General features: G+C 42.2%; 1 protein-coding gene and 1 pseudogene across 2 annotated transcripts; both read left to right on the top strand.

The window, feature by feature from the left end:
* The first annotated feature begins 2,381 nt into the window (after positions 1-2,381).
* On the top strand, positions 2,382-14,720 carry LOC139985200 (uncharacterized). 2 transcript variants are annotated; one of them, XM_071999459.1, is made up of 7 exons: positions 2,382-2,951; positions 10,832-11,037; positions 11,362-11,461; positions 11,861-12,120; positions 12,444-12,667; positions 13,793-13,952; positions 14,533-14,720. In XM_071999459.1, the coding sequence occupies exons 1-7, from the start codon at positions 2,947-2,949 to the stop codon at positions 14,703-14,705; spliced, it is 1,128 nt and encodes a 375-aa protein (XP_071855560.1). In that variant the 5' UTR covers positions 2,382-2,946; the 3' UTR covers positions 14,706-14,720. The 2 variants fall into 2 exon arrangements, with proteins under 2 accessions (XP_071855560.1, XP_071855561.1); XM_071999460.1 differs by lacking the exon at positions 13,793-13,952 and having other exon boundaries at positions 2,390-2,951; positions 14,533-14,556.
* Positions 7,036-10,823, top strand: LOC139984496 (uncharacterized; annotated as a pseudogene).
* Positions 14,721-25,012: the final 10,292 nt, after the last annotated feature.

Below are 25,012 nucleotides of genomic sequence, written 5' to 3'. Positions count from 1 at the left end.
TTGGCTCCCCCCCCCCCATATCATTGTATTAGGTGCTCCCTTCTTTATACAGTCGGTCAAAGGACATGCAATCGCCGCAAAATCGGGTATGAACTCTCTGTAATACCCAACAAGTCCTAAAAAAGATCGTAACTCCTTTTTGGTTTTGGGCCTGAGTGCTCGTCCCACAGCCTCTATCTTATCTGGCTGTGGTTTAACAAGTCCTCTGCCAATAAGGTGGGCCAGAAATTCAATCTCATCATAACCTATGAATTATTTGCTGGGTTTTGCAGTTAGGTTTGCTTTCCGTAAGCGTTTCAATACTTCCAATAATTTTCTCTTATGTTCTTCTCATGTTGGCCAGTGAATTAATATGTCGTCTATGTAGTTGTGGACTCCACTTAAGCCTTGGAGTAATTTCCTCATAATTCGGCTAAATGTTGCCGCAGCATTAACTAAGCCAAAAGGCATAGTTTCGAATTGGTAAAGTCCCTCATGTGTTATAACTGAAACAAACATTTTTCCCAATCTAGTTGCACATTAATGTTAACATCTGTTATGCCCTCATTTGGTACTACAGGTGGTAAATGCAATATTTCATCGCCATTGGGTTCACCTATTGACTCATCTTTAGCTTCTATCGGTAACAATGCTAGTGTTACAACCTCAAATGCCTCATTTGTTTTGCTCTTTTGTAGTGGTTTGATGTCCTCATTTCTCCGATAATATCTCTTAAGGAGGGTTTGCATGAAATGTTTGCACTCTATTCCCTAAATCTACCCGGTAGTTCATGCGATTTAGTTTCTCCCTAATCTTATATGGTCCCTTCCATTGCATGAGTATTTTACTTGTGTCCGTGGGTAATACCTCATATCCCCTACTTTAAACTCCCTATTCCTAGCGGTTTTATTGTATTGGATTTTATTTATGAACTTTACTTTCTTGATTTCCTGTTTAGCTAGTTCACACGTTTTCTCTAGCTTTTGTTGCAAGTCCATAACATACTGGTAATTTCGATGTCCTCACTCTTTCCTGTCCACAATTCTTTTAGTATGACCACAGGCCCCCTCCCTAACAGTCCGCCCAAATAGCATTTCAAATGGAGAAAACCCTGTACTGGGATGAGTAGTTTCACGACAGGCAAATAGCAGTGGGTTGATGTATCTATCCGAGTGTTTTGGACATTCTTCGCACATTTTTCTTATCATATTTTTGAGTGTTCCATTATAACGCTCTACCAGGCCATTACACATTGCGTGGTAAAGGGTTGTAGTTAAGGGACGAATTGATAACAATAATACCCAGCTAGCAAGCCGACGTCGGGCCGCCGGCGGCATACCAGCGGCATATCGGCAGCGGCAAACCGCTTAATACCCGCCGGTGGGCCGACGTCGGCTAACATGCGGCTTGCCGACGTCGGCCTGCCGCCGGCGGGCGGCGGCGATGAGCAGGCGGCAAGCCGCCCTCGGTAAAGGAGCGGTTTACCGCCGGCGGATGAAGGCCGAGATGCCACCGGCGGCAAGTAAGCGGCATACCGCCGGGGAGCCGGAGGCGTCATGCCGATATCGCTTACTTTACGTATTTAAGCCGTTTTGAGTGACCTGTTCATATCGTAAGCTGGAAATTTATCGGTAATAGATAAGCAAATTATATTTGCCGTCAGATTATCGTTCTATATAATCCTAATAACAGATCCGCTTGGACTTATGGATTACGTGTTAATTCACTGCAAATGTTAAATATATGAATATAACACCGGCCGTTCCGATCCAGTAAAGCTGCATCGGCGCCGCGTGTATATGGCAAAGCCATATAGGACAAACACCGCATATATCCTCGTATTAATATCCTCGTATTAATTCGAATTCATACGTGTATTAAATCATATTGCATGTCTTATATCTGTCACCCGCATTAGCCTCGCCAGTTCAATAAATGAGAGATGACAAAGTTCGTCTCTATATTGACGTACGCCCTGGCCAACGTACTAAATCTAGACCACATCATGACTTAATACGCGATATATATATATATATATATATATAAATTAAACCGTGTGCATGGACTTACCCAGGGGAGCAATCACTCCCCAACCCTCCACTTTGGAGTACCCCGAAAATTCAAATCAAATAGTAAAAAGTAGGAAATATCATGAAAGCCTTCTATTCCGGATGAAGGACGCTAAGCGACCCTTCTCAATCTTACCCCTGGAAGTTAATTCGTCAACTTACACACGGAGGCTTAATAGGAACAAAGGAAGGAAAAAAGTTGTCCTCAAATCTCAAAATGTTGGTTTTTTTTATCTCATAATTTGTAACTTTCTCAAAATGTTGAGATTAAAAATAAAACAAATCTCTTTTCATCCTATCAAGTATATTAAAATATTAAAAATATTAAAATATTGACTTTAAAGTCAAAATTTTGACCTTTTATTGTACCTTTTATGTCACGAATTTGACTTTAACAATCAAAATTTGGAGATAAAAGGTCAAGATTCTGACATTTTGTATACCTTTTGGGTTAAAAATTTTGAGGAATTAATCCTCATATATGTATTCGAATTAATTCGTGTTTATAATCGAATTAATACGCGGATATATTTGGACCTTATGATTGGTTAAAAATATATACACGTATTTGTTCGAATTTAATTATACGCGTATATATTGAAATTAATACGCGGATATATTATGCGGTGTTTGTCTTACATGGCTTCCCATACGCGTTTGCCGCCGATCACGTATACTTGAAGCCTACGTGAGACGTTGCTATCCGTCATCGAACCAGAACACAAGGAAAGTGAACCAGACGATATTCGTTTCGACGCATGCGCTCATGCCAGAAGTAGTGGCAATGTGGGCGCGGCTATTACATTGTGCATGCGCATAAGGGAGAAAAGAGAAAAAGCGCCAAGTTATGAAGTGCAAGAAAAGTCGGAAAGTTGATCATTCAAGCTAACGAAACAGAATGAGGTAAGTCGTGTCAATTGTTGTAATTCCTTAATAAAGAACTTAATGAGTTGATTTGCTGGGATTTACTGCTTAATTGATAAAGAGTAATAGCTGTTGAAATTTCTTCCAAATGTCAAATAAAAATATAGAAAAAAAAAAGAACTTTCTACCTGTTAAAAAAGTGCATTTACAGTGGCAAACGGGAGCTTAGTCTTATCGGGAACGGCCAGAAAAATTGTGTACATATTTAGTACCACTATAGTAGTACTGAGGGCCCCTACTGCAGGCTTACTAAAATTAGTACTAGGCCTACATTTTTAAAAATGTTTACCAAAGAAATATAGGAGATCAATGAAATTCCCAGCAGAAAAAAAAGTTAATTATAATTCACATGTACACATGGCATCTAGACTTCATCGCTGGTCTTATTTATAGGTCAGGGTCAGACAGTAGGTGTGTATATGCATCAACGAAAATTTGTACAGGAAAATTTGGAGCATTTTTAATTATTCTTTTCCTCAACATTGAAGGTGAAGCACATATTATTTTAGAGAATTGCAATAAAAATTAGCCAAGCAGTAGCAATATTAAGTTAAAACAGCTGATATTTTTATAATATTCTCAGAGGCTAGGCATTGGCATACCAAAAAATCCTGATGTTTATGTTCCTTTGAATTTAAACTAAATGTTGCCAATGGGTCTCATTTTTAATTGCTACAATTGGCATCTTTCAAACTCAATCTTGAAGTATTAAATGAGTCAATGATATTTTTATGAATACTCCAGTTTGCAAAATATATGGCCTACAATGAAATCCTGATGTTTATTTTCCTTTGATTTTAAATTGTTCTTAGGCCTAGGTATGAAAATCTAATTTCTTTTAAATGTTAGGCCTAGAATTGGCATCGTTCATACTCAATCTTGATTTATTAAATGAATCCATGATACTTTTTTATGAACACTCCAGTTTCCAACATATGTGGCCTGCAATATCGCCCACAAAGAAATCCTGATGTTCCTTCGATTTTAAGTTGTTGTTGGGCCTATGGAAGTCTAATTTTTTTTATTTCTAAGCCTAGAATTGGCATTGTTCATACTCAATCTTGAAGTATTAAATGAGTCCATGATATTATAATGGACACTCCAGTTTCCAACATAAATGGCCTAGCCTAACACGATGTCCACCCTCTGCGGGTAGCACATGGGTCCACACTCAAGACAAATCCCCAATAATGAGCCAAGTAATTTTACCAAATTTTGAAGTATCAATACATCTTGATTCCTAGCATAAAGCATATTTATGCTGGTGTAGCAAAGGCTATTTAATTCAATTTTATATATGATATGTTTAATTTTGATAGCCTACTTACCAACCACAGGCTTCTAACTATACTAGCACATCCTTTGCTTTATAATGCATATAACTTGGACTTTATATATATTGCTTAGCCAAACCTGGGTTAGGTCAGACCTAGTCATTTAGGGCATAGCCTATAGCTACATAAATACCATGAAAATAGATCTTCCCCATCTAACCGATGACAGTATAATTATACTAGAGTACACCTGGACCAGGGCTACCAGTAAGGGGTACAGGGCCCATTTTAATTTTGAGCAGTTATTAGTAGCAGTACAGCCTTACAACTTACATGTGCAATGAAACAGGTTTCAGCCTGAGAAATTAATTCTTAAAAACTTTAAGTATGTTCAGACTAAAAGCAGCACATGGTGAATATAACATCCTATTACTAGGCCTTGCCTACCTACTGCATAGACATGATTGGGTATCTGAACAAATTTCAGCCTTGCATAACATTAATACTAATAACAATGACATATAACTATGGCCGTGGCTATTCTTACGACTAGTCGTAACAATTATTTATAAACTATTCTTACGACATTGGCGAATTCAAACACAGTAAAGTAAATAAAGCAACTGCGCATGTAGTAGGGGTAACCCTAACCGGAAATTATTGTTAATTATTCTTACAACTAGTCGTAAGAATAGCCACTTTGTATTACTGTACTATAGACCTACCTAGCATTATTTGCTCATGTTTTTCTTCCAATAAGAATACTTTGTATATTTTGCCTAGGCTACATAATGATACTGACATGATTGTTACTTCCTAGCATTCTTTCCATGTACAGTAATACCAATTAATATACACTCATAATACTAACTAAAAAACAAATCGAGCGCATTGTACAATAACTCTAGGCCATTCAAACTAGAGTTGGGTTTCTCCAACCCCAGCTTTATATAACTTTTGAATAATATGATACAACTTTTGCAAGTATTGTACATAGGACTACAGTGGTAATACTAGTTCTATTCTATAGCCTTTCAACTACAAAGGCTAGAATAATAGGACTAGTACAACAACTAGGCCTACTGTGCTTGCTGCTAGACCTACCACATATTATTTAATAGCCTACACAGGATCGATTAAAAGTGCCTTACCTAGTCTAAAGCCTAGGCTAAAATTCATGTCAAAGTTCTCGACAGGGTATGGTACATACTCGTCGTGAATAGCTGTATACCACTGAAAATGCGGCCTATTAATAACCCATTGATATAAGGCCTAAACTCACGAGCTTATTTGACCGTGTGTTTGTCTCTAGCTTAGACACGTTAGGCCTACTAACTGTGTAACATAAATCTGATCGCGTACGAAAGCCTAGCCAGACTTTAGAGGCCCAACGTGACCTAGAATAATTCAGCTTGACTCGCTGATTTAAGCAGGAAAGTTACTACATGCGACACACAACGTATGTAGACTGTATCCTTTCAGTACGCCTAATCTATGTCAAACCGAAATGCGTACTCGCATGTTTGAATGTATCACAGATTATGCAAAATTCACTACTGTTCTCGGTAAAAAAATAACCTTTAAACTGGCCTAACACAGTACCAGCACAACACTGAAGTACGTCAATGTGGGAGATGCACGCAAGGTACGTGCAAAATGCGATCTGCTTTGAAAAGAAATGGAACTGACCAGAGCACGCTTCGATATTTCGGCTACATTTCTGTCAAACGAACCATTGGATTCGTAATCTATGTTGAAACGAGTTATGCTATAGTCCAAAATATGGTCATCTATTTTTACTTATTGGGCTCAGTACGTGAACTGACTGTAAACAGTTCAACACAAGTGAATATGCTAAAACTGTAGTAATGTTCTACCTTCAAGTGTTTCACCAAACATGCAGATATATATATATATATGAAAAAATCTAGGCAGCCAACTGAGCACAGTTCATTTTTTTCAAAAGGGAATTTGGACAAACTGCCTAAAAGGCATACACCATTTTTTCCTTCTAGAAGTAGGACTTTCCCGTTTAAGGGTTGTAATTTGTAGCCGCTTTCAGCCACCCTTGACTGTGGAATGGGACTTGCCTTAATGTGAAAAGTTCCCTCCTGCACTCACACCTTGAAAAATAACATTCATAGAAACAGTATTGCTTGCAAAGGTTGTAAAGTTAAAACTCCCCTTTATTTAACGAATAATTTGGCAATCAACAAATGCTAACTGAATTTCTGTTACTAAAATATACATTTTAACATTCGAAACCATAAGATAAAGAAGCTAAAATAGTGAAGAAAGGCTTATTTAAAATGGACATGGTATAAATACATATATGATGCATTACACTTATTACTTATCTAATAGACTGAAGGATACTGGTGAACAATTGCAATTGGGATTTGGTTTTCAACAAGTAATACAAGGCAAATTTTTGAAACAACTTCACACAATCATTTTAAGCATTGTAATCAGGTGTCCCTTTTTGTGTATCGGTTCCTTCTCTCCAATAGGGTCTTTGATGGGGACTTAATTGTCCTTCCTGATCCTTTTTTCTACAAAACTAAACTAAACATTCACCACCTAATCTATACTGTTTGTACTGTAACTGTTCCAAACTTGGTGTATCTCCCTCATAGCTCATCATGGATCATGGTCCACAATCATATCGCACCAAGAGAAGAAAAATCAATGAAGTGTTAAACTACATACAAACAATATCAGATGAATCTTGCGGGCAAAATAATTTCTCTGGACCAATAGATAACACCAGGAAGGACAATTAAAAATCTTTACATATCAAGCAAAAAACGAGCCAACTGCAGCAGTTGCACCAACTGGAACAGTTGTCTGAAAATGATGATGCTGATGGTGTTGACAGTGATTTGTTCCAGACCTTTCACTCAGATGTTCATGAACTATATTCTGACTCAGATGGTGAAATTGATGGAAGTGATGAAATAAATTCCACACTGAAAATTGACCTTGGGCAATGGGCCTCAAAGTATAATATTTCTCATGCTTCACTCTCTGAGCTCCTTGTCATTCTTCAAAATGACCATCCTGACCTTCCAAAAGACCCTAGAACTTTACTAGGCACGCAAACCAAAGTGGACACAACAATTGTCTCAGGAGGTGAATATTACCATGTTGGGATTGAGAATGGAATTACCTCTATTCTGAACTCAAGACAAAAGTCCCTAAGTAGTAAATACAAAACAATAACGTTGCATGTAAACATTGATGGTTTACCTCTATTCAAAAGCTCAAACTCGCAGTTTTGGCCCATATTAGGTATGATCACTGCATGTGAGAGAAAGTGTCCTTTTGTGATTGGCTTGTACTATGGGAGAAGGAAACCAACTGATTTGGAATTTTTTAATGAATTTGTAGCAGACTACCAAAATGTTGAGCAAAATGGTATTCAATTTCAGGGAGAAAAGCTTACAGTGGTTATGACAGCAATCATATGTGATGCCCCTGCAAGAGCCATGGTCAAAAACATCGAGGGTCATAGTGGCTACTCCGGCTGTGAAAGATGTGTTCAGAGAGGCGTGTACATCAACAAAGTAACTTTCCAGAAGCAGATCATCGCACTGACCAGTCATTTAGAAATATGCTAGATGAAAATCATCATCTAGGGGAAACTCCACTATCCCAACTTTCATTGGGTATGGTATCCAACTTCCCTTTAGACTACATGCACCTAGTATGTTTGGGAGTGACACGCAGACTGGTAAAGCTTTGGTTGAAAGGTCCACTAAAGACAAGACAGAGCCCTCAACTTATCAGAGAAATTTCTGCAAAATTGCAATCGTTGAATGGTGCTCTACCACGTGAATTTGCTCGCCAACCTCGATCTCTGAATGAGTTTGAACGGTGGAAAGCCACAGAGCTTCGGCAATTTCTTTTGTACACCGGTCCAGTTGTTCTTTACAGAATCATTCCAAAGCCATTTTATGAAAATTTCATGCTTGCTATGTTGCTGTTGCTATGTTTATATATTTGAGTCCATTCAACTGTAGCAGTTACTCTCAGCTTGGTCATCAGTTAATTGTTACTTTCATCAAGCACTATGCAACTCTCTATGGCAGTTCTCTATGGCAACTCTCTATGGAGTTCAGTTCAGTTCTCGTGGAGTGCGGACGTGTTTTCGGCTGCTCTCCACCTTTCGTTGACCACACTTATTGTGTTTTTACGTTGGCCCTTCATTAGTTTACAGTTTGTTTTAGTGTAGTTTGTGTGTTTTGGGTTTGTTTCGTTTTGGTTTGTGTATAGGTGCGTGGCTTTGCCACACCCCTAGCTGTCATGGCGGCTCGCCGTGACAGCAAAATCGTATTGTTGAGTTTTTCGGGGGAGGCTAAGGTCGTCCCCGTACAAGTTTTTTCAGTTTTGCGTTCTGTTGGTTTAAAGGTCCCTGGAGAGGTTGACGCGCTTCAGCGTAAACCTCTCCGGGGTATGAATTGTTTTGATGTACGGTTTACCTCGGAGGCTGCCCGCGTCCGAGGCGTCCATGTGTTGGAGGGAGTGGAGGGACTGAAGGTCACACCGTATGATAGTTCGGTGTGGGTGACAGTCCTCCATCTCCCTCTGGACATGTCTGAACAGGTTGTTGTGCGGACACTGGGGCGTTTCGGGAAAGTGACCGGCTACGAGGAGCTGGAATTCCTTGAATGTATGGGTGTCAAGACCGGGACTAGACGAGTTAGAGTTGAACTCAAGTCCGATATCCCCTCTACCTTGTGGGCTAATGGGCACAGGGCCCACGTTGCATACCCGGGCCAGCCTCGCACTTGTTGGAGGTGTGGGCTGGAAGGGCATGAGGCCAGGTTGTGCCCGAACAAGCGGTGTAGCCGCTGTTTACAGGTTGGGCATACCCTGGCCGAGTGTAAAGGGGATATCGTTTGCAACTCGTGTGGGAAAACGGGCCATCTCGCCCGTTTATGCCCAGACCGCTCATACGCCGCGAGAGTGGCTACGGGCGTGGTTGAAGCGGTCCCGGCCTCTGACACCGTACCACATGATGCTCCTGTCATCGCCCCAGTGTCCGACGCTAGCGCCCCGATGGAGGCTTTGTTCCCCCTTTCGTGTCCGACCTCTCCCCTGATCGAACTTGCCGAGACTGCCAGCCTGCCCACTGAGGCAGAGCAGGACAAAACGGCGGAGATGGTACTAGCGGAGTGGCACGCGGCGCAGGATGCCGCTTGTACTGGTTCACCGGTAGCTACGCCCGCTATCGGTGATACTAGTCGGGCCCCGAGTCAACCGGCCCAAGAGACATTAAGTGGCCCAGATTCTGACTCGCCAATGGAGGACTGTACTACAGCCTTATTAGTTGTGGCTAAGGAGTCCTCCGATTGGTTTGATGAGACAAAACAGGCCACTGATCTCATTGACTCGAGTGGCCCTTCCACCCTACCCGCAGCCGCTTCCGCTATACCGGACACGATGGTCGCTAGTGGACCTCCTGTTCCTGACAGGGAGGTCCACTCGACCAAGGTTGACGAGGAGTTAAGAACTCTGCTCCCTCGTAAGAAAAGGGGGAATACTGTTAGGGGCTTGAAAAGACCCGTATTGGGAAAATTTCGCAGGTAATGCGCAAGCCTGTCGTCTGCTATCGGGACGGCGTACCCCGGATGAGTTTTGGAGTTAGTTGTTATGTGTGGGGTGGGGGGTTTGTGTGGTCCTTACATAATATGGGTTGGGGGTTTTCTGTTTGTGGTTTGGTGTTGGCTTTTTGGGGCTGGTTTGTGGAGCTTTATTGTTTTGGTTCTGTTGGCCTTTGGGTCCGTGTCCTTTTCACGGTCACGTTAAACGCTATATTTTATACATTTGTGGGTTAGTGAGAGATTTCTGTTTGTGGGTTTTCAGTTGGGTTTTTGGTGGTTGTTAAACAGACGGATTGTTTTTGGTTTTGTTGACCTTTGGTCCGTGTCCGTTTCTTTGCACGTAAAAAGCACACTCTCTATGGCAATGACATGATTACATACAATGTACATGGACTTGTGCATTTGAAAGAAGATGTACAACAATACGGTGCATTGGACAATGTATCCTGTTTCCCTTTCGAAAGTTATTTGGGACAGATAAAAAGAATGGTTAGGAATGCAAATTACCCCTTACAACAAGTTATTCGACGTCTTTCTGAAAACCATGTAGCATTTCCTACTAAAAGCAAAGAACTTTTTGAGCAGCCCCACAATGGTGGACAGATTCATGAGACCATGGTAACTTCCTCACAATACAAAGTACTCAACCTTCAAGATTGCACTATCAAAATATCTATGGGGGACAACTGTGTTAAAATTGGTGAAGAAATTGTTCTTGCCAGAAACTTCTTTGTCAGCGATGGCAGCAAGTTCATCTTATATGAAAAGTTTTGTCACAAAGACAAATTTTGGACATATCCACTGGATTCCACCAAACTTGGCCTATTCAAGATCAAATTACTCAGTGGGAAACTACAGTATGCTCCAATCTCAAGTATCCTGGAAAAATATGTCCTTATTCCTCGGAAGAAAAGCTTTGTGGTAGTGCCACTCCTCCATTTTTGAATTTGTACCGTACCTGATCATTACTGTCTTTCAGCATGTCTGATACTCAAACTTTCTTGGTTGTTGCCTTTGCTGGTGAAGACGGTGTAGGAGTCATTCCATCGCAATGGAGAACTGGCGAAAGAGAATGCTTCTGGCCACCATATAAATCTTCTACAAGGTTTGAGAAGGCAGTCAAGTCAGTGGAAGCCCCGCAAGCATCTTGGACGAGACATACCATTCGGGTTCTGTCAACAACAGGTATTGTAAACACAATTAATTTAAATGAAAGTGTAAAATGATTTGCAATAACAATGTTTCTTTCAATAACATTATGCTTTGTGGTTACTTTGATGGATCAAGGTGCTACAAAGACCACAGTATCTCACTGTATAGTGTTGTAAATCTCCACGACGTAAATGTTGAAACTGAGAAAAGTGTATCTTTCTGTACATGTGTGTTCTGTACGAGATTAAAACCTTTCATTTACAGATAGGACCATACCACTGTATAGTGTACAGTAGTTTACTAGTTCATCACAAATGCCCACTATCAAGATTTTTTTCAATTGTTTCATTTCTTCAGGTTCCTATGCACGGGCAATGATCTTATTGACAAGGGCTGAGGAGACTTCAGACTTAGCTACTGAAAATGAAGATGAGAGGCCATCAAAGCGCAGGAAGTTGTAAGTGTCCAATATATAAATATGCTAATGTTCGATTTAAATATACCAAGCAAAACTGCTACAAAAATAAATGCAGGTTATACTGTACATTCCAAAATTACCATCATTGATCTTTCTCATAGAGATGCTGACAGTGAACATACAGTACAGTCTCACTCAAACAACTTAAACCAAAAGTGCCATCCTTACTGACTTAACAAGTATGAAACTCAGAAAGTTCAGTAATATTTTATGAACTCTAGCTCCATATTTAAATTGACCTATAATCAGCTTAAATCATATCGGACATAAAAATCCCATATGTTCAAATCAGACACAATACTCTCAACATGGATGTTATGGTAAAGGCAATATCTGTGATGTACTTACTCAATGTCTATTTCCTTTTCATACTCATAGGCAAAATCGCCGGTATGTGTCTTCCTCTGACGATACAGAAGAAGAAGCTGAGAATTTCACCCTGCCTCCACCGATTCAGCCATTGGTTCCCCTCACAACGCCATTGACCTCCAATATAAATCCTCAATCACAGAGGCAAAATTTTCCTGATGCTGTCGTATCACCAATAAGTGCAAGGCACTCTACCGGGTCTACCCAGTCACTAGCAGGGTCCAGTCGGAACATATCTCCCATGTCAACCCCAGATTTGATTGTTAATGGTGTGTAGTACCGTCAATTTAAACAAAGCATTGTACATGATCTGCATTTGTAAAGGTTCAAGTACTGCTATAATGCACATTTCTTTGACCTGCTGACCAAGCCTTGGTGACTGGTAATGTGGCAACCATGCAAACTATTACTCCAGTTACTGTTTACTAAGGCTAAATATTTCTCTTTTTCTTAATTACTGGTACTTCTGTGCCAGGGAATGCAATGTATATACAGTACCAGTCTGCTATTCTCACATTGCACTTCCACTTCAAAGTGACTACTTTTAACATCTGATGTTGCTTTTACGAAACTTTCTCTGATTTTGTCTGAGCAACTCAGAAGAAGATCCTTATGATTTTGGCAGAAATAAAAGCTGAAGTAAGGGACCTGAAGCGCCAAACAGTTGCAAATTCCCATTTAATTCAATCCCTTAAGACCTCCCATTTGGATTTGGAGGAACTGCCAGATGATGTAAACTTGCCCCTTTCATCTGTTCCACTTCTGACAGCTCTGGATGAACTTGCCCGGACTGATTTTAATGTGGAGAAACGTTTGGTAATTGCCCATACTTTGTCCTATGTAAGAAGGAAATTACATACACTATATATAAATAAATAGGTTGTACTGTATGAAATAAGAACTCACCACTTACTAATATAGCTTAGCAAATAACGAGGGTGCGTCAATTAAGAAGTATTTAGCAGACTCGTCAACTCTCCCGGTTTTAGCGGGAGTCTCCCGGTTTTTTAATGTTTCATCACTTGCGACATTTCTGAAAATAGCCAACAATTAGTCCTATGCTTAGTAATTCCCACAGTAACGCTGAACAGGAAAGGCTATTGAGTGTAGTTCGCAAGAACAAGACAGACAGTCGGTTAAGTCTCAAGCTTGATGGGACTCTATCTAGCATACTAGCCATGAAGTTACAGTACCCAGAGTCCACTGTTCCCTGTTTCAAATGGAAGCCTACTAAAGAAACCCTGTAGAAAGCGAAGTCAGCTGCTGCAAACTACAACAAGAAACACTGATTGGAAGATTCTCTCACTGTATTGCATAAGTAGACTAGGGCCTATACTTATTTAGGAGTATTTATATCATTTCAGTTGAAAATGACCAACCTCCCGATTTTCCCCTTGTGCTCCCTATTTTTTGGCCATGAAAAATGTTATTCTCCCTATTTTGGGGTCAAACAGGTTGACAGGTTTGATTCAGTAAACCTTGTCAATTGAGCTACATTAGCCTAGTCATTTACCGAACCTTCCACTATACTATTGAAAAACCTATACTACAGTAATACATACCTTATCAATGGTAGAACCTTGAAAATTGTAGTGCCTGCACAGTAAAGTAATCGTTACTCGATAGTAACGGCATGACTTCTTGCATTGTTTTTGCGAAGTCATAGAAGTAGTTGTTGTCGTTGTACGTATAGACAACAGGTATTCAAAGTTGGACAGTTCACGATATAATTTGGAGCAATATTACTTTAGACGAATACAGGATGTGGAATAAGCTATTGATTTATGGTAGATTGTATCACTCACTGTCTCGTGCACGTTTCTGGTGTAAAATAAGCATGCTGGAAAAAACGTCAAGTTGAAGCTAGTTGGAGCATAACGCAGTCCTCAGAAAATTCTGGCTTCCATGAAGACTCAAAGATTCACAACTGTTTTCTTCCAGATTTTGACACTGTCGTCAGTAGGTGGGCAGATCTTGCCTGTAGCAGTAAGGAGGATGCTGCAGGAATTGATCCAAAATAATGTAGCCAAATGCATTCATTGGACAGGTCAAGGGGAGAAGTTGGCGTTTAAGGACCTGTTCCTTCGAAAAGTTTTAGAAAGTTCGTACAATTTATTGAATATTTGCTTACTTTACATTATGTACGCCTTACTTTTTGCAAAGCTATTTTCCCGTATCTGTTTGCTTTATTGTAACGAGAACGTCCCCGGCATCGCTTTCGATTGATAACGGACAGATCCACGGCCAAGAAAAAATCAGTAGACAAGCACTTAGGCCTATTATGATATGCATATTAGATAAGGCTATTAGTTGATAATTGTATACCAAGATATCTTCGGCAGAGACTTAATTCATATGTGCTTCACCTTCAATACTAAGATTATAGCATGCTATAATTTGGGGCCAATACAGAATACCCTAAAGCCCGCAAATGAACTGACGAACGTGCTCCGGTACGTGGGAGCTGCAACCTGGGGCGCGAAACTCGTGGCTCACACACTCAGGAAAACTACCTGGAATTTGCTGGTTTCATGGTTGTAGTTCATATTAAAAGGACGAAGTTCCCTTTTCTCTAAAATATACACAAACGATGTATTATTATGAAGAACTTACCTGCATGTTCTTTCAATGTAAGGAACTAAAAGGTTTCTTTTTGACTTTCTTCTTTTTTTTAACTGTAGAAGCTATAAGGAAGAACCAACCAACTTCCAACTCCACTGCAGTGGAAATACAAAGGGAATTTGTAAAGTTCTTTAAAGGAGCCTCTGATAGAGAGGAGGACGTAAGGCAAGACAACAACGCCACTTCGACGTTCAGTTTGGCTCTGAACAGGAGGAATAACCTTTCGTTATAGCTGTATCCTTCGGCAGTTTAATATATCTGCAGAAATAAAAGCCATGTATACATGGCTTTTATTTCTGCAGATATATTAAACTGTTACACTTACATTGTTACACTCTTCATAATTTTCTTATGTTGCAGAATCTACTATGTTCCTCACGATATATGCAAATGCATGCTTACCATGCAATATGGTCATATATTTTGGCTCATCTTTTTGGTAGTATTTGACATACTTAACCACTAGTCAAGATTTATCACCAGTACGTCCAATTATTGCATATACTGTATCTCTCCCCTATGATACTTTTTGTAAGAATATTTGGTTGTTATACTGAGTTTTCCCTCAAGAGAAATACTCTTCAGTCGTAGTATTGTTTAATTACATGTGTATTTAACGAAACTGTAGCTCATAATGAGATGTAAAGGCCAACAATGCGAGGTACGGAATGATCATGATATTCCGAGCAAAGGGTTCAAGTTCTCCAAAGTCCCTGATATTAATGCTCTGGTATAAAATATAACAAATTGGTGTCCCTGTATTACCAAATAAGTGGTGGCCGAGGGGGGGGGGGAGGGTACGGCAGGGAGGGTGAAACGTTCCGTTTGTAAAAACAAGTTTTCTCATATCATATCAATCCGGTTGCAAAGTCAACATATAATGTACTGATTTTGCTTTATTCTTGTTGAAACAGCTTTGTGATGGTCCACAGTATAATTAAGCAAAAAATGGAGGGAACGCCGAGCGCATTGTTCCTTTCTACACTGTTTCTATTTCGGCGCACTGTGGGCGTCTTCATTAGATATTATGATGGCAAGTGTTTTGATAAATTTGCTTCACTCTTTTGCTTCATTCTGTGGCTTTATGAAATAATTAAAGTTAATTGTTCATAAATGGCTAAAACCATCTAGTAATTAAGGGAAAATGCATTAAATTAATAAATTGTGACAATGTTATTTCAATGCTCCTTGTCTTATGTTTTTATTAAAATTTTGGTTTCACTTAACTGTCGTTATATCTGGAATACAAAGTTTTGTTGTCCCCTACAGTGTTTCTGGATATTCAATTAATAAAACTTTCGAAAATGTCCCACTTAAATCTACACACATGCAGTGACTAGTTTCCAGCTGGAAATGTAATGCGAATTCCATATTTCATCAACCGTCACAATTTTTGAAAATAATCTATTTGACTATTACAGCGGGGTCTCAGTATAAATATAAAGTATAAATGGAAGAAAAAAATAATTGAAAGACATCGGCATACCACCGACGAAACACTCAGTATACGACTGTGGACGAGCCTCGAATTGCGGGCGGTCCAGCGGCGTGCCACCCCAGGGCTGCTGATTTGCCGTCGGCCAGCCGCCGGTGGGCCTGCTTTGAGCCGCCGGCGGGGCCAGCCTTGAGCCGCCGGTGGTCCGGCGGCGTTTACGCCCGCGGTCCGCCGACTTGCCGTCTGCCAAATCTACGGCGGCCCGCCGTCGGGCCGACTTCGGCTTGCTTGCTGGGTACCTCTCGAGGAATCCCTAACCTACTGTACATTGTTAGCAGTTCTCCTGCTACCGCCTCAGTGTTAAGAGGGGTCGCTTCCGGATACCTGGTTGCATAATCCATGAGTACAAAGATGTGCTTTTTACGTGACCCGCCATGCGGGATACAAAACGTCACGGCCAAACGGCACGTACTATCGAACCATCCCATTCTGAAAAACGAAACTCAGGTCTAGCGAGCCAAAAAAAAAACATACGCCCGCCGACCTGCAGAGACAAAACGCCCAACCCCCCCCCCCACTCAAACATTCAAAAACCTAAAAAAGGACGACCCGCACGCAGCGAAACGAAAAACCCCTCCCCAGCACACCAGCGTCCAAAAAAGGCAGCCCCAAATAAACGGCGAAGATGTACAAAGATGTACCTATGTCCCTTATCAGTCACTTGTTTAATTGGTCCTACTAAGTCGATAGCTACGCGCTCGAATGGGTGTTAATTAAAGGCATGTCACCTAGTGGGACTTTGGTTATTCTTCCTTTTGATATGGTCCTTTAACACATATCACAAGATTGGCAATACCGTCTAACATGCTTCTCGGCCTTTTGGCTAAGATCATGTGTAGTATCTGTTCCCTTCGGGAATGGTGATGGCACACCTGACGATGATCACACAGTCACAGTCCCGATGCAAGGGACTGGGGCTGAGAGCGGATCAGTCGTTTGGTTTTCGTGCCCAGGTTCTTTCCTGGGTGACTTTTTCTTAAAAAGTAGATTGGCAAGACCGTCTAACATGTGCTCCTATACCCGGCCAATAGAAGTTACTTAATATTTTATCCAGTGTTCGTTTAGAACCGTGGTGTCCCCCTAGCTGTGAGCTGTTTTTAGTACTTGATTCGTGAGCTGTTTTTTCGTGAGCTGTTTAGTACTTGATTCCTAAGTTTATGAGGTACCACCACTAGCTGCAAACTCTTCCCAAATTCGTCTTTCAACCTCCTATACAAAATGTCATCTTCTTTAAATTACTCAACCGTTTTACCCTTCTTTCCCGATTTATGTTCCCCTGTATCCGCTAATTTTCCTACTTTTATCTAGCGTAGGGTCATTTTCTTGTTTATCCTGCAAAATACTTGGGGTCACATTAAATTGATCCGCCTCAACCACTCTTAGAGGTTTCCTTGGTTTATTTTCTTCATTTGTTGACCTCTAGTTTCTACCACTGCGGTGAGTTCAGATTCTTGTTGTATTTCCTTTTCCTGGGATTGGGGTACGTTTACTATATCTTCCCCGTATGAACCCTGATTAATTTGAAACGGATTCTTAATCCTTGGGATATTGTTTCCTAAAACCAAGTCGCAAATTGGAGTTTTCATACAAGCAGCTTCTAGTTTCCACACATAGAATGGAGTGTCTACTTCGATTTGGACAACTGGATATCGCATAATAATAGTCCTGTCCATAAATGTACATATCTTGTGTTCGCCAGTAGATTGTGATGGATGGACATACTTTTCGTCTACAACCGCGCCCTTGCGTGTGCTTTTTACGTGCTAAGAAACGGACACGGACCAAAGGTCAACTAAAGCAAAAACAAACCCAGTCTGTAAAGCAACAACTGAAACCCATCAATCTCTCACTAACGCAGCGTTAAACGTGACGCGAAAAGGGCACGGACCCAAAGGCCAACAGAAGCAAAACAAATAAAACACTACAAACAGGCCCCAAAAAGCCAACCCCAAACCACAAAGAGAAAAATTAAACCAACCTATAATATGTAACGACCACACAGCCCCCACACCTACCAACTAACTCACTCCAAATTGCATCCGGGGAACGCCGTCCCGATAGTAGACGACGGGCTTGCGCCAGCGTCTACGAAAGGCAGTGTCGGGAAGCCGTGCATGGTCCGCCTCCATGCGCAACCTGATGTCACTCTGCACGAGGGAGACAACATCCTCTGCCCTCCAGACGTCCCCGTCGAAAACTAGGCGGCATCTGCTGTTCCAGATGTGTCTCCTGATGACAGCGGCAAACAACAACAGCAGATCCCTAACCCAGGTTGGGCACACAGGGGGCAACAAACCATACCAAACAAAATCACTACTAATGGCCCACTGTGTGCAACCAATAACACCAATAACGAAGGCGTGAAACCAATCCCACACCAACCGGACAAAGGGACACTCCAGCAAAAGGTGTTGCATAGTCTCGATGGCTTTACAGCCCACACGGGGACAAATCCCATCACCTAATCGCCACCTGACTAGGCGAAAATGGTTAGTGATGAGGACCCCATGTGCAATCCTCCACGCCAAGTCCCTGAGACGGCTATCTAGTGACTTGCAACACACAGACCGCCACACATGTGGAGAGATGGCGGTCCGGCAAGCAGACGGGCACACAGGCGCGAGCATTGAACGAAACAATGGTGGGTATAACACAGAGGGGGCCACGTTCAGCAGAACATGTGGCCCACCCTCTTCTTTGATTCTACGAAGAGAGTCACCAATCTGAGTATAGACCCCAGAAGGGCGTGTCGCATTTGCCCGGTTATTGGAAAAGGATCCGGGCCAGTGGTGTCGAAAAAGAAACCCACCCCAGTACCTAACAAAAAAAGCAAAGGGAAAGGATTTTAAAAAGCAACAAAAACACCTTTCAAGAGGAGAAAGCGCAGTTTAGATGGTAGGTGGACCAAACCAAGCCCACCGCTCAAGGGGGTCTTATACAGAACGGTCCTTTTGACAAGGTTTGGTTTGCGCTTTCCCCAAATGAAATAAAAAATGATCCTCTCCAGTCGCACCAAGGCATGATCCGGTGCGGCGATCACCGTACCAGGATACCAAAGGAGAGGAACAATAAACCTATTTACAACTGTAACCTTCCCAGGGAGGGAGAGCCACCTGTGACTGAATGTGTCGAGCCTTGCCTCCACCTGATCAGCCTTCTCGGCCCAAGTGGTGGCCTCCGGGGCACCATAACCTAGCCAGATGCCATTTACCTTGATCATGACATCTGACCAAGTAGCATCGAACGGGAGGGATTGACCGCGCCAACCTCCCAATCGCAGCCCTTTGGTCTTGGACTTGTTCAGTCTGGCACCAGTAGCCTCTTGGAAGGTGGTCAAAACCTTCGATAAAGGCTTGAAGGAGGCGAGGTCCGACACAATACAAGTGACGTCATCGGCATACTGCACGCATTTAACTCTAGCCCCACCCGGTACGTTGAAGGGTCGAAATCCAAAGCATCTGTCCAGCGAGGTACTGAGCGTTTCGCTGAAGAGAACATACAACAACGGGGAGAGGGGACAACCCTGACGGACTCCTCTTCGAACCGGGAAGGGACCAGAAGTTAATCCGTTAACAGTGACAATGCTCGTGACGTCCTTGTATAGTAACGAGACCCAACGAATATATACGGAGTTCAATCCGAAGGACTGTAAGGTTCTGAACAGGAAGTCGTGATCTACCATGTCAAAGGCCTTTTCCTGGTCCAGTGAGACCAGTGCACATGGCAAATCACGAACTTTAACAAACTCGATCAAGTCTCTCATCAACCAGAGGTTATGTTGAATACACTTGCCTCGCATAGCACAAGTCTGGAGAGGACCTACAATATCCGGCATCACGTCCGATAAGCGATTTCCTAATGCTTTGGCCAGGATTTTGTAGTCCACATTTAACAGCGTAATTGGACGCCTATTTCTAGGGTCCAAAGGGTCTCCTGACTTTGGGAGGAGAACAATATTTCCAACCCGCTGTGTTTGGCTCATGTAATTCAACTGGAAAGCGGTAGCGAACACATCTCTCAAGTCCCCACCGAGGACCTCCCAGAAGGTCCTATAGAACTCTGCCGGGAGGCCATCGGGACCGGGGGACTTTCCCTTCTTCATCGCTGCTACCGCTGTCCAGAGCTCACCAACGGAGAGATTCGAGCCCAAGCTATCATTTTTACTCTCAGGGGGGCCTTGTCTATACCAGACAACAGCCCTGGAGTACAGGTTCGAAAAGAACGACCCAAATACCCCTAGGACTGCCTGCGGGCTCTCCACGACGACCCCACCAGGATGACACACTGCCCTTATTCTGCGGTCAACCACAGACTTGGTGTCGTCCCGGTAAAAACGAATAGTGGGCTTCTCGTCCGCCTCAACAAACTGGATTCTGGCACGCACTCGGGCTCCATGCAGTTTCTCATCGAGAAACACTCCAAGTGCATGCAGATCAGACGATGAACCATCCCTTGCTCTATTGCACAAGGAATGGAACTTGAATCTCCGTTGGTGAGCTCTCTCAACACAATACCTGATTGCGAACTGCTTGATGAGGGACTTGACCTCGTCCCACCAGACTAACGCATTGGGAAAAGCAGGCTTGAGGGACTGCCATCCTCTGTACTTCTCGACAAATTGCTCCATGAAGTTTTGCTCTTTAACAATTTCCGTGTTCAGCCGCCAAAATCCCTTCTCCACATGAAAGGACTCCGGCAGCTGCAAGCGCAAAACAACAGCGTCATGGTCAGATAAAGGACATGAAATAATCGAGCACCGAGATCGAGGAAACTTGCGCGGGGCATAAAACCTGTCGAGTCTGGATGAAACTGTTCCATCTGGTTTATGCCACGTACAAGTAACCACCTGGGGATTTTGGGACCTCCAAACATCCACAAGATCTCGGTGCTTGACAAACAAGCCTAGCTCAATCATGCCGGTGGTACAATTGGGAGACTCTTTCCTCGAACGTCTGTCTAACGCAGAGTGAGGGACACAGTTAAAGTCCCCCCCAAGGATACAATTTGCCTTACCCGGTACAAAGGATGGCAACACCGTGAAGAAATTTTTCCTACATGCTGGCCGGTTGGGGGCATACACATTGCAAACCACCAACTCACCCCGCGTGAGCCTTAAGTGTATGCACACCACCCGACCTTCATGGTCTTTCTCCACTTTTCCCACACAATGACACAGTTTTGGGGACACCAAAATTACAGTCCCGCAAGATGCCCCTGATCCACAGGAGGCATAAAGGCCTCCTCCCCACTCCAAGGAACAAAGATGATCAATCTCACAAGATATGTGGGTATCTTGCAAAAGGACCACATCCACTTGGAGCAACTTGCAAAACTGTAAAATCCGTCGCCTTTTTGGGGTACCCCTCATCCCATTCACATTAAGGGTGACGAGGGATAAGGTGTCTGGTGTCATAACCTGCGATGTTTTCCCAATACGGCTCTTTTCAGGCCCTTAGCGGTGTTTCCCCTTTTCCTACGACCTAGCAGACCTCTTAGCTCCTCGTCACAAGGAACAGGAGGTCCACTAGCGACCATCGTGTCCGGTATAGTGGAAGCGACTGCGGGCAGGGTGGAAGGGCCGCTCGAGTCAGTGAGATCAGTGGCGTGTTTTGTCTCATCAAACCAATCGGAGGACTCCTTAGCCACAACTAATAAGGCTGTAGTACAGTCCTCCATTGGCGAGTCAGAATCTGGGCCACTTAATGTCTCTTGGGCCGGTTGACTCGGGGCCCGACTAGTATCACCGATAGCGGGCGTAGCTACCGGTGAACCAGTACAAGCGGCATCCTGCGCCGCGTGCCACTCCGCTAGTACCATCTCCGCCGTTTTGTCCTGCTCTGCCTCAGTGGGCAGGCTGGCAGTCTCGGCAAGTTCGATCAGGGGAGAGGTCGGACACGAACACGAGTTACATACGACATCCCCTTTACACTCGGCCAGGGTATGCCCAACCTGTAAACAGCGGCTACACCGCTTGTTCGGGCACAACCTGGCCTCATGCCCTTCCAGCCCACATCTCCAACAAGTGCGAGGCTGGCCCGGGTATGCAACGTGGGCCCTGTGCCCATTAGCCCACAAGGTAGAGGGGATATCGGACTTGAGTTGTAATCTAACTCGTCTGGTCCCGGTCTTTACACCCTTACATTCAAGGAATTCCGTTCAGACATGTCCAGAGGGAGATGGAGGGCTGTCACCCACACCGAACTGTCGTACGGTGTGACCTTCAGTCCCTCGACTCCCTCCAACACATGGACGCCTCGGACGCGGGCAGCCTCCGAGGTAAAACGAACATCAAAACAATTCATACCCCGGAGAGGTTTACGCTGAAGCGCGTCAACCTCTCCAGGGACTTTTAAACCAACAGAACGCAAAACTGAAAGAACTTGTCCGGGGACGACCTTAGCCTCCCCCGAAAAACTCAACAATACGATTTTGCTGTCACGGCGAGCCGCCATGACAGCTAGGGGTGTGGCAAAGCCACGCACCTGTACAAAAACCAAAACGAAGCAAACCCAAAACACACAAACTACACTAACACAAACTGCAAACTAATGAAAGGCCAACGTAAAAACACAAAAAGGTGTGGTCAACGAAAAGTGGAGAGCAGCCGAAAACACGTCCGCACTCCACGAGAACTGAACTGCCCTTGCACCCTGTATCTTCTTAGAACATTAACTACCTTGTGACCAATTTTGCCTCTTTCAATGGGCATATTTGGGTCTTTTATATCTAAACAAGAAGCTCGTAGAATAGGTATCTCCAACCCACAATCTAACTTAAAGAATCCTCTCTCCTTTGCTTTAATCACACATGTGGATCGTTAGTATCTATTTTCATGAAACCTAATGTTTCCGTTTCAACTACAAAGACCTTGCCTCCCGCAAAGTTACGTTTCTTATAGAGTTTCAATCATTTGTTTGATATAGTCGATTATTTTCATAACTTCTTGAATTAATAACCTGACCACGTGTACCTGGTTTGCCCCTGCCTGCAACGAATTCTTTCTTTAGGGTGGGCATACCAACTATGATGGGCTTCAATGTATTGGTCTGCAATTTTACACAAGCTTGCTATACTGGGGGTTGTCTTTCTTTTAACTCCTTAGGGCAACTATGCAAAAATTGATCCTTCAACCATAATTCATACATTCCGTCAACAGTATTCGGTGTCCCAGACAATAGTACCCATCTTTGAAGGTAATTTTTAATTCGAGTAACATTGTGATGCACACTCACTTTGTTCAGGTTTAGCTGTTTGAAAGTTATTACGAAAGCCTTCAGTGAGTTCGTAACGTTTAAGCAACACGGTTTTCAGTTTTTGAAAGTCAATAGCATCTGCATCAGTTAGGTTATAGTACGCCAAAAGACCTTTGTCAGTAAATAAAGTGTTATACTTGGGCATGAAAGGAATTAAGCATATATTATTTTTTTTATTGACTTTTGACATGAGGTTTTAGTTGCTAAGTTTCGTGGATATTGCAAACAATGTAGGTTAGGTTTTCGGGGGATACATTCCTTAGAAAACAACAATGTATGAGTGGACAGGACTCCAAACTCATTTCAAGTTTCTGATAGTTTGAAATACCTACAATTATGCATTTACCCTTTTATTTCATGCAGTAGTTCATACACTGTGTGTTTCTCTGCAAATCAGAGGATATTAGTAATCGTAGGTGTATAGCACACCCCTAATTTATCCATCCCATGATTTCATGCATCCCATCATTTGCCCTGTGGACACCTGGCAAGAAGGCCAACATAACCTGCAAATATGTATCATTTCAACATGATAGTTCCCATGATAAAGTGCCTGAGGAACACTCAAGATTGATAAAAATTTTGCATGATAAATTGCATACAGGTTGGATTAAGACTTCTTCCTTAAGTCTGCTAAAATCACCAAGAACAAATATGTTTACTCATTTGTTTTGCTATGAAAAATTCTGCTTTGTGCCTAGTGTATAGGTTCATGCTCTGTACACATGCATCAACATTTATTTGGATTTGTTGAAGGATGAAATGCTGCTACATACAAAGAAAGGTGCCATTTGCAGGTCTGTAAATATTTTTAAACTGTGGTGAATAAAATTCATTAGCCTGAGAAATATATTATATCATTCAGAAGGATTGTGCAAACAATCATGTCATATGATCACTCTCATTGCTCACTTGCACGAGTTATAGACCAAAATATTATGGGGACTATCTGAAGGCATGAGCTGAACTTATTCAGAATACAGTAGGCTATTTATTTGGCTAATTTTATGTAGGTTAGAGCTATTTGTATTAATGTAGTATAAGGCTATATTGGCATATAGACCTTGCTACGTTTACACTTTAGTCTTGACTTGGGAACCAAGCAGTAACCCGTTCTCTCGATTGAAACTTTCCGGGTTATAATACCCGGTAAAATGACAAAATTTCCCAAAACAACGAATGAAATGTTCTTACAACTTAAAAATTAACAACTGACGTTAGTCCTTGGCTTACCACAGGTACCACAGTGTATAATCGTTAAATTCTACTGAGACATTACACGAACGAAGGGATTACTTGAGATTGTATAATTGAGGATTAGCTTCAGTTTTTAAAGTTACAATATGCGATTGAACACCACGAACTTCTGGGAGGGAAAATTATGTGGTAATAATCTTGCATGAGAATGCATTACATGGGAGGGCAAGTAATCCCTTCGTTCCTGAATGTCTCAGTAGAATCTCAATCAAACTTCAACCTATGGTCTCGTTTAATTCAACGATTCTACTTCCCCATTACACTTCACTACGGAACTACTTGACATTTCAAAGCAGTGTTCAAACGCATACGAACAGAAAGATTACAAACGAACGCAAATTCAAAGTTTGTATCCTTTTTAATTTGCTTGCGGAGCAACAGAAACATTTCTTTTCTTTTTAACAAGAACTGAGGTAATTTTATTACCACTTGGTACAAAGGATAACATAACATTCTTACTTTCCATACTTTGGAAATCCCCATTCATGTGAATAAAATCTAACATAGCATCCTCTTTGAGGAATATTCAAAACG

Source organism: Apostichopus japonicus, chromosome 17 (genome assembly GCF_037975245.1).
Source record: "Apostichopus japonicus isolate 1M-3 chromosome 17, ASM3797524v1, whole genome shotgun sequence".
NCBI lineage: Eukaryota > Metazoa > Echinodermata > Holothuroidea > Aspidochirotida > Stichopodidae > Apostichopus > Apostichopus japonicus.
Note: the sequence above shows the minus strand (reverse complement) of the source record. Positions and strands in the feature narration are given on the sequence as shown.